Source organism: Euprymna scolopes, chromosome 11 (assembly GCF_053919585.1).
Source record: "Euprymna scolopes isolate OS-2025 chromosome 11, ASM5391958v1, whole genome shotgun sequence".
NCBI lineage: Eukaryota > Metazoa > Mollusca > Cephalopoda > Sepiida > Sepiolidae > Euprymna > Euprymna scolopes.
This window is the reverse complement of record NC_136492.1, coordinates 53143571-53156990: the sequence shown is the minus strand read 5'-3', so window position 1 is coordinate 53156990 and position 13420 is coordinate 53143571. Positions and strand designations below refer to the sequence as shown.

Below are 13420 nucleotides of genomic sequence, written 5' to 3'. Positions count from 1 at the left end.
TTGCGATGGGACAGGGGTTTCAGTTTTGTTGCTAGTGCAAGAACCATTATGTTGGCAACTATTTTTTTGTCTCTTGTTAAGAACGAGATACTAGTTGCTTATGGATCAGCACAGATGTGCAGAAATATTCCATAAATAGACCGATAATTACCGTATAGAGTGCCAGCATATTTTATGTGTTAGCAACGTGTTAGTGCCCTACATTGCAACAACCCTGCAACGTACTTAATGCATTTGTTCCAGTTAGTAGCACATGTGAATGTTAAACCCAGGGCTTTGAACTTTCAGATAGCGTAGCATAAGCCATGCCAATAAAAAATATATATAAATGCGTATAATATATAGGATAGATCATAAAATATATTTCTATAAAAATATTCTAAATTGGAAAAAATGTATAAATTACAATTTTAGTGTATATAAATATATACATATAAAATATTTGCTGTTTATATGTTGTATATAAACATATAGGTGTCGCTACATATTCATGAGCATGTTCCGACGAGGGAATTACAAGTAACGAGAAGCATTTCATAAGATACTGCTCATACAAAAGTGAAGTCCGTAATGCAAATTGGAAGAAAAAGTCACAGCACATATTCATCAAGATGAAAGACACGAAATATTAAAAAATAAACTAAAGCACCTATATTTAAATAATGAAAAAAAAAAACAAACACTCTAAAAGAAGAGAAAAATAAAGACAAGTAAAAGTGTAAGAAAAAACGAATGCATAATAAAAATAATAATTGTAACGATCATATAATTATGAAATAGAATTATATATATATATATATATATATATATATATATATATATATATATATATATACTATCATGGGTGCCCGGCGATGCCCGGGTGTTTGAAGGTGTGTGTTGAGCCAAAATAAAAATAGTTGTAGTAAGAAGGCAGGCTATAACCCGTATCGTGAAGGAGGAAAAGAACGGGAAAAAACGTGCCGTCTTTGCTGTTACGACCACAGTCAAACTGGAAGTTACGTAAGCTTGAATTAAGGCTAGACGATCGAAAAGTGGGGATGACTTTCGTAAATATCGGCGAAAAAAGCGACCCCGCACTGTAGAAATGTGCCCAGTTTAGGGTGAAGAAATTAATGTTTGACGGTGATCGTAATAGCAAAGACGTCACGTTTTCCCGTTATTTTCCTCTTTCACGGTAGGGGTTCGAGCCTGCCTTCCTACTACCATTTTTTTTTTGCTCAACATACACCTCCAAACACCCGGGCAACGCTTGGCGGAAATGCTAGTATATATATATATATATATATATATATATATATATATATATATATATATATATATATATATATATAATCGACAATCTCTCGTGACGTGTATGATTGTTCTCTCGACAATGAGATTGGGTCTGGTCATCTCTGCTTCTCATATGGCTGTGGGAGCTGATCCTTGGCCCGCAGACTTTATTGCAGTGGGGGCATGTGTTGGCGGTCGAATGCGTAGTGGAAGAGGCAGGAGGAGCTGTGTTGACAGTAGATCTGTCCTTTCTCTGCTCTCTCCTGTTTTCTCTGGCTCTGAGGAGATCCTTCTCTTACTGAGAAGTGCTTTCATGGACCATCCTGATGCACAAAGGCTTTTGGAGAGCGGCAACCTCGCAGCTGAGTAGTCAGAAGTGACACTGTCTTAAGTGGGTCTTTATGTTGTCTTTATACCTCTATTTCTGTCCTCCTTGGAACCGCTTTCCCACTTTTAGCTTACCGTAAAGCATTTGCTTTGGAAGTCAGTTGTCAGGCATGCGCATAATATGCCCCGTCCATCGCAGCTGATGTCGGATGATGGTTGTGGCGATGGTAGTTATGTTGACCTCATAAAAGACGCTGACATGTATTCGCCGATCCTTCCATTCAATCCTAAGGATCTTGTGGGGACAACGCTTGTGATACTGCTCTAGGGCCTTCAGATGCCTGCTGTAGGTGGTCCAGCTATCGGCCTCATAGTGAAAAGTGGACAGGGCAAATGCTTTATACACAAGCAGCGTGATTCTGCTCTGTATCTCCCGATTCTCAAACACCCTCGTCCGTTGCCTTGCCAATACTGCACTGGTGCATCGGACGCGGTGGTGAATCCTTGCGTCGATGGTAGATCGTGTGGAGAGAAGACTGAGAAGTTAGGTAAACTGATTCACATTTTGTAAAATGTTAACTCCCACAAAGATTGTAGGTCGCAGTGGGTGTGTGGCAGGAGCTGGTTGATTTGGGATCTGGGGCTTTTGTATGTTAAGATCAAGTCAAAAAACCGGTAGGCTACCGAAAACATATCAAAGATGTTCTGGAGGTCAGCTTCTGGGTGATAATCCAGCGCATTGTCATCTACGTATTGAACCCCCATGATGGGCAATGTGAGGACCTTGCTTTTAACCCTAAACCTGCTGATGTAAAAGATTCCACAATCTGTCGCGTACATGAGGTTGATTCTGGCTGGTGAGGTGAAGGATGGTGAAGATGCAAATATCGAACAGGGTTGGGGCAATGATGCATCCCTGCTTGACATGTAGGTCATCTTTGAAGGGAGATGTTTCCAAGCCGCCATTACTGACCACAACTGTCGTAATGTAATCATGAAGAAGTCTCAAGGTTTTTAGATGCTTGTCTGGACATCTAATCCTGAAGAGGACACACCAGAAGAGAGTTCTGTTCACAGAGTCAAAACCCATGTACAGCGAAAGGTGTTGCTTCTGGCATTTCTCCTTTTGACGAGCTGTAAAAATTGAATAAATGGTTCCGCTGGTAGAATGTTCTGACAGCTGGAGCAACCAGTTCGCCAATATACGGGTTAGTACTTCGTCTGTTGTGGACAGGAAGGACATTTTTTGTAGTTGCCACAGTGGGTTTTAACTCCTCACTTGAAGATTTTAATGACCAAGGCACCCCACTGTTCTGCCGGTATTTCCTTCGTATCCCAGATTTTACTCAGGAGTCTATGGATGTGGCAATAGAATTTAGTCCGCCATGCTTGAAGATTTACCCCATTGGCCCAGAGGCGTTATTGTTGCTCAGTTCACTAATGGCATCGTGAACCTCCTTTTCCGTTGGGGTCAGCCAGGTGTTCTATGGCAAGACGCTGAGAGATCTTGTTGATATTTACCAGCTCAACTTTGTTGGTGTTTGGATTCAGGATCTCCTAGATATGCAACTGATGCTCACACTCTTCTTCAGTTTGGATCGAACAGTGTATAAGCACCGATAGCTGGACCCATAGACAGTCTTCGTGGCATTAAAGAAACCCCTCGTGTCTCCTGAGTCAGCGAGCCTAAAGATTTTCAGGGCCTTCCCCATCCACCAGCTGTTATTCACGTCTCCTACTCTAGTCTGGACGAGTTCTTTTTCCTTGGAAATGGTATGTCTTTATATATAGATATTTTTTATTTTGTATTACATCTTCACCCCAAACAAGGCACATTGCCACTTTGGAGTAGGGGGCTACTATCAGGGGTAACCTCTACTGGGGTACTATGGGGGGATTAGGGCAGCAAGATGTCCGTTCACGTTACACTTGGACTTCTGCACGTCAGTACAGTTAGGGACGCTGGGACCTGGAAAGAAATTCCAAAGTCTAGCGGTTCTGGGGAAGAAACTACTGGACTGGAAAGATATTTTAGATCTAGAGATCTCTACTGTGTGGAGGTGAGATTTAGCTGCCTGTCGGGTTGGTCGAGGGTGTTTACGTCGTGGGGGCACAAATGCTTGCTGTTCGTCTGAGCATTTTCCATTAAAATACTTGTAGAACAGGCAGAGGGATGCAACATTTCTTCGATGGGACAGAGGCTGAAACTTAGATACTAGTTCAGGATATATATATATATATATATATATATATATATATATATATATATTAGCAACAGTACCCGTCGTTGACTGGGTGCAAAAACAGCCTACAGAAAATGGGCTCTGATTTATGAAAGTATGATAGGTTATGAAAAGGAAGAGTTGTAAATTTGGGTTGAATTTGGGGGTATCAAAACAAAAGCAAAATATGATGAAAGTAAAAATAAAATAGAAAAACCCCATAATTTATTATACCATACCTGTTCACCCTGAAACACTTATAAGAATATTCTGTGGATCTATATTAAAAAATCCTTGTTAAACTTTGTGACATATTTCCATTCTATGGGGGTCAGGTGCAAACGAACACCCCATAATTTTATCATACCATATTTCTTCTAACTGAAACATAATTATCAAAGTATACTTACGCCGATAGATATGAAAAGTCTTTATAAAAGTGTGTGCCTATAGATAGATAGATATGAAAAGTCTTTATAAAACTGTGTGCCTATTTCCATTCGCAGACCCCACAATTATATTATACCATCCATATTTAAGTTAAAACATACTTATCAAAGTATTCTTATGTACATCTATATCAAAAACACTTGTAAATTTTTTTTATCATTTTTAAATTTTTTATTTCCATACTTTGTGGACTAGGCCCGAACGCAGACCCCACAATTTTAATGAACCACTGTTCTGACAGATCAAACATACCCATTCCTCTGTCTCGGTACATCTTCTACCATTATTTGTAATCGTTTTTTTTTAAATAATCCAACTTATCGGAGCCTATTCGTGACCAGACACACACATACATACACACACAAACATTCAGCGTTATATATATATATATATATATATATATATATATATATATATATATATATATATATATTTAAATGATGGGGGTCACCAACAATATGTATTTTTTAACATTATTTTATTATTCCCTGTTTTTGTTTTTCATCGAAAATTATATTTAGATCATTGTAACAATATTTTTAAATCATTGAAATAGATTTTGACGCGTTTCAGACGTTCTGTGAAGCGACCTCTTCAAAAAGTATTTAAAATGTAAAATTTTTAGAATATACTTAAGATGTGTTTAAAATGTAACATAGCATTTTCGTAGTCCATTTGAAATATTTCCGAGCGGTGGAAACATGTGTAAATGATTCTACTCTTCATTCGCATGTTCAAATCTTATTACTGATTCGTTGCGGTCGGACTGTGGCCACTGCTGTCTTATATTTCTTTCTCTCTTCTTGTGTTTCTTCTTATCTTTCTTTGTTTTTTCTCGTTTTCTTCCTTTTTTACTCTTACTTGAGTGGAGATAAGGGCATGTTGGTACTTTGTCAATTGGGTACACAGGGCAGGGTGTGTGTGTGTGTGTGTGTGTGTGAATGTATGTGTGTTTCCTTGTATTGGTCTGTAAAATGTGTGCTTTGTTTTGTAGTATTATAAAGTTATTTGCTTCCCTACGAAGGTAACCGTCATCCAAGGTCGTTTCTAATGATTTTTTTTATATTCGTTTAAGAACTGAACGCCGTTATACTTTCGTGTACGACGATTTCTGAGACGACAATATACTGTGGCTGTTTGTTTTGTTTTATCGCTGTCAATTTTTTCAAGTTATTTAATGCCAAATTGGAAAACGTTTTCATACTTTCAGTACTTTATGCTTTCTGCTCACGTTGTTTTGTTTAGTTGTTTTATAGAACAAAACTTGTATTTGTTTTTCACTTTTAAGAAACTGCTTGAATTTTAAAAGGGTAAAAAAGAAAAAAAAATAACTCCAATGTTTAGTGCATTTCATTATAACATGCCTATAAGTGTAGATAGCATTATCTGCTAGCACAGGGAACCAATATTCAGCTTTATTGGTACTTACATTATTAATCAGTACAATTCGTGGATGCTAAAAATAGCATCAAAATTTCAGCAAATTATCTTATGAATTAGTCAGCGTATTAAATACCAACTAAGTATTGCTATATGATTATTACTTCTAAATATTGTAATCGAATCATATCTGTTAAGGTTAACAAGAGAAACACAATATAAAATCTACAAAATATAAACATGCATGATAATAGTATATGCATATATAATAAAACATTGAATTTATTTTGATAGAATATGTTAGAATATAGAAATGTATCTTGGATGATTAAATACTCCATGAACTTGTTAAAGCCATTCAAATCAGAATGATTCTTTAAAGAAAAAATATATATAAATATATCTTCATGAAGTAAAATATTAGCTAAATGAATAATCTAAAGGGCAGACAAACTACTGAATTGATTTCAAGTAGAAATGTTCAGAAACGTATTTTTTTTTATAATAATAGTATTAATAAAATACTATTTTAAAAATAAAATAATAAAAACATAACATTTTATATAAAATACACAATTTTAAAAAGAAAATGGAGGTTAATATTTATAAACGCTTTACACATCAGTTTAAGTAAAATGAATCATATTATACGAAAATTATAAAGCCAAACACGCATTTAAAAATAATCAGGATATGTGATACATATTTAACGATAGAATGAACATGATCGCAGAATTGCATGTAGACATAAATTTTGCGTTAATACAGATTCATATAGGCATAAAGGTACCCCCATACATACACTCACACATCCACACACAAACATATATATATATATATATATATGATATGTATAAATATATATATATATATATGATAGAACTCGTTTAGAAGATAAAGCAACAATTAGCAAAGGAAGTTTATTGCATCATCATCACCATCATCAAACAATAAGCGTACACAAACAGGTGTAAAGGAGGAACCCCTATTAGGGCATGCTATTTTGAAGCTAAACGTTACTTGGAGGAAAATGATAAAATCGCATTATGGAAATGTAAAGGTAAAAAAAGACAGCAAAAATGCAAAAGCACACATTTAAATTAGAAAATTGAAATGATAATAAACAGAAATATATTATAGAGAGGAATATGATTGGGAATAAAATCCAGAAAAGAACAGTGCATGCTAAAGAAATACATATGAGAAAATTCATAAAAAATAAACATTTGAAAAACTCTTTATTTAAAAAGTGAAACATAAATCAACTATTCAAAAACAAACAATAAATTACCGATAAAATAATTAAATTATAAAATATAAATAAAACAGGACAAATTAGTACAACGAAGTTACAGAAGTGTTAGATAGGGGAAACAGAATATAAGAAGGTTAAAGAGTAAATCAACTCAGCTTCTTTCTTAGAACTGCACGCTTGTGGAACTCTGTTCAGTCTGCCTGCTTCCCACCGGACTACAACTTGGATGTGTTCAAGTCCAACGTTAACAAATTCCTAATGAACCGACCCCTTAAGTAAACACTTCATCAAATCTCCACACTAACGTAATGCACTTGCAATAACCCTTAGCCCTGAGTGGCTTCCGGGCCTTGATAAGTGGTGATCACTGTGTAAAAAAAAAGTTCTTGGAAGGTAGTCCATTGGTAATTAGGTGTACTTCAGGATAAAATGAAACGGAAATTAATATGCAGTGTACTCAGATGCATATATAATTCATATCAACGATTTAAATGTCGCTAATCAGTCTGGAAACGCACCTAAGGAGTAATCTGAAGAAGTATGTATACGAGAATTTAAACACCACATTTAATGACTTTAAATTGTGTTCTTTTGTTGCCAGTTTATCGTATTTCCTATTTTGGTTGTACTGGGCTTTTTCATTAGGTGGGGGTTACTATATAACATTTAATATTCATATTCTCTTTAAGTTTTCAGGAGATTGTATGCACTTATTGATTATAAAGATTAAACGCTTAAATAAAGTAAATCCATTGTAACTCCTGTATGTATCAACATGTACTTGGTGTAAAATAGAGTTCTAATATCGTAAATGGCATATAAGACACTTTGCAAAGTGCTTGTCAGTTAATGAATGAGTATATATGATAGTTGTACAGCTGTAGTTTCTTAGATATAAGTAGGCTTAAAATATATGTTCATCAAAAGTGCCTACTGGACAGAACGTGATTATATATATATATATATATATATTTATATATATATATATATATATATATATATATATATATATATGTATATATCCTAAAGTGTAATAACGTTCTGCTTTGTCAAGGTTAAATCCCAATGTTTTTTAATAATATCTTAAATGCATAAAGTAGATGATTTGTTAGTTAAATATTTTACTTGGAAGTCTTCATAAATTATCAACTGTTTTATCTAAAATATAGTTGAGGATATTATTATTTGTTTGAGCTCATTAAATATAAATATAAATAAATTATAAACATAAATATAAAAAAAAATGTTAATTAAATTATAAAAATAAATATTACAAAAAATTAATATGGTTTACTCCGCGTCAAAATATATTTGTGCAGGAGAAAATTCTTTGGGTCAAGTAAGAGTGTTTTGGTCATAGTTATGTTTTGTATCAAAGCAGAACCTCACTGTAGTTAAAGATATGATGATTTTCATCAGTAGGTCTGGTGAAAGCATTGTCCAGTAGCCGCTGGAAACAAAGAAATACACAAGGAAATTGAAATGGCGGAGAATCATATACTTATATCTTGTATTTAAATAGTGTCTAACGGTTAATGCGCCGGACTGTGGTAAACATTGAAGTTCGATCCCTAGAAACAGTTGAGCTACGCCGATGAGAGGTAGTTACCTCGAAGCACGCATGCACGTAGATTACTGTATTAAAATAATAAATAAATAAAAATGTGATATACGTCCAAAAAAATTATGGGCGACTTTCTAAGTAAATAAAAAAATGAGATTCGAGGCGAAACCACTATTAAGCGTATTTATCGTTTGAATAGAAAAAAACAACAAAAAATCTCTGTCCCTCTCTTTATCTCTCCCTCTCTTTATCTCTCTCTCTCTCTCTCTCTCTATATATATATATATATATATATATATATATATATATATATATATATAGTTGTATATATCTACATTATATGTGATTTAAATATTTTCAGTATTTACTTCGACTGTGTTCGACACTCAAGTAAAGCTGAGTAGAAAGTGTTGAAAAGATATACGACATTTCTTCAACAATAACTACAGACACAACATTCACCACAAGAACAGAAACTGAACAAAAAGTTGATTGAAACCGTTAATGCACTACCAGAAGTCGTCCATCCATGTACAGCGTTATTCGAAAAAAATTGGAAATGGGTTAATTTTACTAAACGGGATTTAAGTATTATTTGTCGTATATCTCGGTCGAAAACAAGTATTGTCACAAGTTTATCAGCAGCTCATGTTAAATATTTTATACTCGTTCAGGACTAGTGTTGAGTAAGAGTGCCGGGATAAAACAAAAAGTACTAGCAAAACTTCAAGGCGCAAATCTCTACACCAACATGCCGAGGATCGCCAAAGACTTGCAAGCGTGAGAAGCCGCCCTAAAAACCAGCGCCCGTAGCATATGTCAGACAAAAACGTATTAACCTAAACATTAATTTCCTAAAAAGAGAATTTTATGTTCACCAAAATCCTAAATATAAATGTAAAAAAATATTTTTCGGAAAAAGAGAAAAAATAAATGGCCACCCACATTTCCTAAAACGATAAAAAATATAAAAGCGTGATAAATTAGTCCCAAGAAATTATAACCGATGCACGGAAGTATATTGGGAAATATTTTGTTTTATTCATAAATATATTTATCAACACTGAGGCAAGCCTGCCCATAAAATTCATATTTTAGAAGGAAACGCAAAACAACAACAAAAAGTAGAATTTTACCGATCATCTTGTTCTGAAGTGTACGGCATGCGTAGCGCAATTATTGCGGGATATCTTTCAGTGTGTTGGAGGTCAAAATGTTAAGACGCGTCAAACCCGGCGACACCGCTTTAATGTGTTGTGAACGTATCGACTGCAGATGCATCCAATCGAAAATCACTTACCCCCCCCTAACTTATAATATAAAAAACACACACCCACACGTGTTTGGGGGAGTCTGGTTGGGAGTTTTAACGGGCCAGTTCGTCAAAACAGTTGAAAGACAATTAACGAGATTCGAAGAAGGCTGGTTCTCTTGGAAATATGAAGATAAAAAAAAAATCAGAAATGGGTTGCGCCCAGAAAACCTTTCTAAGAGCGTGGAAACTCCATGAATAAAGACTGTTTTTACATAGATTTTTCCCAGGTCAACGAGATGAATTAGAAGATAAAGAAAACAGAGGGAGAAGTAGCACTTTCATAATACGCATATAGGTTAAACACCCTCCACACACACGAAGGCATAACACATGCAAAGAGACATACGATCACATTTATGGAATAATTATATAGACATCACAGACACGAGAATATATACACACATCCTCATTATCATCATCATTTCCCCCCACAGGTACATAACAAGATGGAAATTTACGTAATATTCAATGGGTGTAACGAAACAATAAAATTAAACTTTAAAGCTGAGTCGAATCTTTCAATCATTATTCAGCATATGTGTAGGAATTTACGGCATAATCACGTTGACACACCGGTTCCCGTCAGATCACCGACGGTAAGCAACGTTGAGCCTGGTCATTACTAAAATGGGTGACCAATTTGGGAAGTTCAGGTGCTGTATGTAGGAGGACGTCGACACCTCCCTGCAAAAAGTTGCAAAAACCTAACGTTGTCATCTAACCGAACGGGGATATACATGTGACTGGGGACCGCTTGTGAATTTCATACTCCCATGAAACTTCCTCCTTCAGAGGAGTTCGGTTAAACCCTGAATAGGGTTGGTGCTGACTGCACACACACAGATACGTGTAGAAAACTAATAAAGAACGGCTTCGCAGAAAACGTTAAAGTCAGGTCACACGCTGATTCACAAGAACATTATTTTTTACTGGGGAATGGTTTTTTAAACAGGCTTATTTCTAAATTAATGAAGACTTTCGTACTAGAAAATTTTCAAGAATGTGTTTCAAATCGACTATCCAAGCAGTTTTAAAATGTGGGATAATTTTGTACGAATTATACAAAAGTTTAAAAAAGGCCGCGAAATAAAATGTCGTACGGAATAACTTCGAATCCAAGTTGTGTACGAAAAACAGGTAAACTCATATGAAACGAACCGGATATAGCAAATAAAAGGAAGCGGTCGTGTAAAACTATAAACGTCACGAATCCACTGACTATTGACCCGAATAGCTATTAACATATTTTCACAATGCACAAATGCTAGGAAAATTAATGTAGTGCAGATTAACACTAAACTAATATATGAACTCTTTCGAACGTTATACATTCACCGAAATGTATCCTGTGCGACGTATCACATAGTAGGCCATATTGAAGGTTAGTAGTATAATTCTTGTTCTATTCTCTCTTGTGAATGCAAATGGTCTTAGCTAAACATTATTCGTGCCTGAATCTTTCTTAGAGAACCTTTCAGGCCAGAATATTTCGTTATTGATCCTATTAACAACATGGTGTGAACAAACAATCGTCCAAATACATTGGTTGATGTTCGGAAAATTCTTTGCAAATATCCAACAATTGAATTGGCAATGATCTCTTTTGAAGGGATTTCAATAGAAACGATAAAAACTGTGCAGACATGATATGCATACAAAACACACGCACATACAGACAAACATATATATATATATATATATATATATATATATATATATACATACATAAGCATATGTATGCATACATATACATGAATACAACACACACCAATATATTTATTACGAATGCATAATATATACGTACATATATATAAGAATGCATAATATATGCGTACATATATATAACGAATGCATGATATATACATATGTATATATATATATATATATAACGAATGCATAATATATATATATATATATATATATATATTACGCATTCGTTATATATATATGTATATATTATGCATATATATATGTATATGTATATATATATATATATATATATATATATATATATATATATATATATATATACGAATGAATATATAATAACATAATCATGTTGACACACCGGTTCCAGTCAGATCACCGAAGGTAAGCAACGTTGAGCCTGGCTATTATTAAAATGGGTGACCAATTTGGGAAGTTCAGGTGCTGTATGTAGGAGGACGTTGACACCGCCCTGCAAAATGTTGTAAAAACCTAACGTCATCATCTCCCTTAACGGGGATATACATGCGACTGGGGACCGCTTGCGAATTTCATACGCCCATGAAACATCCTCCTTCAGAGGAGTCCGGTTAAACCCTGGTTTAAATAGGGTGGGTGCTGACTGCACAATGCATTATATATATATATATATATATATATATATATATATATATATATATATATATATGTAGTGGTATTCATTTCACAGTGCTTTTCCAGCCCAGTTCTTATTTTAACATTAAATTGTTAATCACTATTCATATCATGAATCCTAAATTACGTATATAAATAACCTTCCATTATTGCTTTAAACTGATGCACATACTTTTGTTATACTGATTATAACTATTAACTGATTATTAGCATTTTTTTACATTCCGCGTTTTTAAGTGAGTGTTTATTTTATCAGATAATTCGTTGCATTCGTCTGCTAAGATGAGTTTCAATCAACAAATGTGATGTAGGTTGGAAATTTAATGTATTTTGTAATTAACTGTGTACAAAACAAAACAAAATTTTTTTTATGTACATGAGAAATTCTAAATACACATTTTAAATGATTATATTACTTATGTTTATCTATATCTATCTCTCTGTTGCTCTTTCTTTATATATATATATATATATATATATATATATATATATATATATATATGTATACAGGCGGCAAAAAGAAAGTCCACACTTGTATTTTTTTTCAAAAACTGCAAATTTAAGAAACTTTTCATGTAACTGTTTCAACAAACTATACCTCTTTTGATTGGCATGTTATTCTTCTATAATTTTACCTGTTCATATTTGACTTTTAATTAAAATATTCTAGTGTTCACGTCAATTATTATAATAATTTGAGTGAGAGAAAAGCGAACGAGAAAGCGAGAGAGTCTGTGTGAGAGACAAGGAGATTTGGAAGTAATATATACGGAGAGCGAGAGCGGGAAAGAGATAGGTAACCTAAAACTGTTGTAGATCGTGTTTACTGCCTGGCATGTTTGGTTTTTCCGATATAAGAAGAAATGTAAAAAGCAAGCAAGCGCTAGACAGAAGGGAGAAATAAAAAGAGTTGTTGGAAGTGTTGACGTCGTAAAATGTATGTATTTTCGGCCTAAAAATAAATTAAAAACCGAGCGAACGCCCGTGTGATAGAGAAAAAGAAAGAAAGAAAGAGAGAGAGAGAGAGAGAGAGAGAGAGAGAGAGAGAAGAAATATAAAATGTTGTAAGTACTGCCGGCGTCGTAAAATGTGTGTGTGTTTTGTTCGGCATAAAAAGAATGTACGAAATGAGCGAGCGAAAGAAAAAAGAAATAGAGCGAGCGAGAGAGACTTTGGAAGAATATATACACAAAGAGATAGGGATATATATATATATATATATATATATATATATATACATATATATATATATATATATATATATACATATA

The 13420-nt window shown here is 34.1% G+C and overlaps 1 protein-coding gene and 1 pseudogene across 1 annotated transcript; one reads left to right on the top strand and one right to left on the bottom strand.

Annotated features, from left to right (window-relative positions):
* Positions 1–2398: 2398 nt before the first annotated feature.
* Positions 2399–2845, bottom strand: LOC145288138 (uncharacterized). Its single transcript, XM_080136199.1, has one exon. It carries the CDS (start codon positions 2843–2845, stop codon positions 2399–2401), a length of 447 nt encoding a protein of 148 aa, XP_079992325.1.
* Positions 2846–10334: 7489 nt separating this feature from the next.
* LOC145288524 (5S ribosomal RNA) lies at positions 10335–10453 on the top strand (annotated as a pseudogene).
* Positions 10454–13420: the final 2967 nt, after the last annotated feature.

What these genes read in the sequence shown, in the direction of transcription:
- LOC145288138 (XM_080136199.1), bottom strand. Translation starts at nt 2,845, where the DNA reads ATGTCCTTCCTGTCCACAACAGACGAAGTACTAACCCGTATATTGGCG.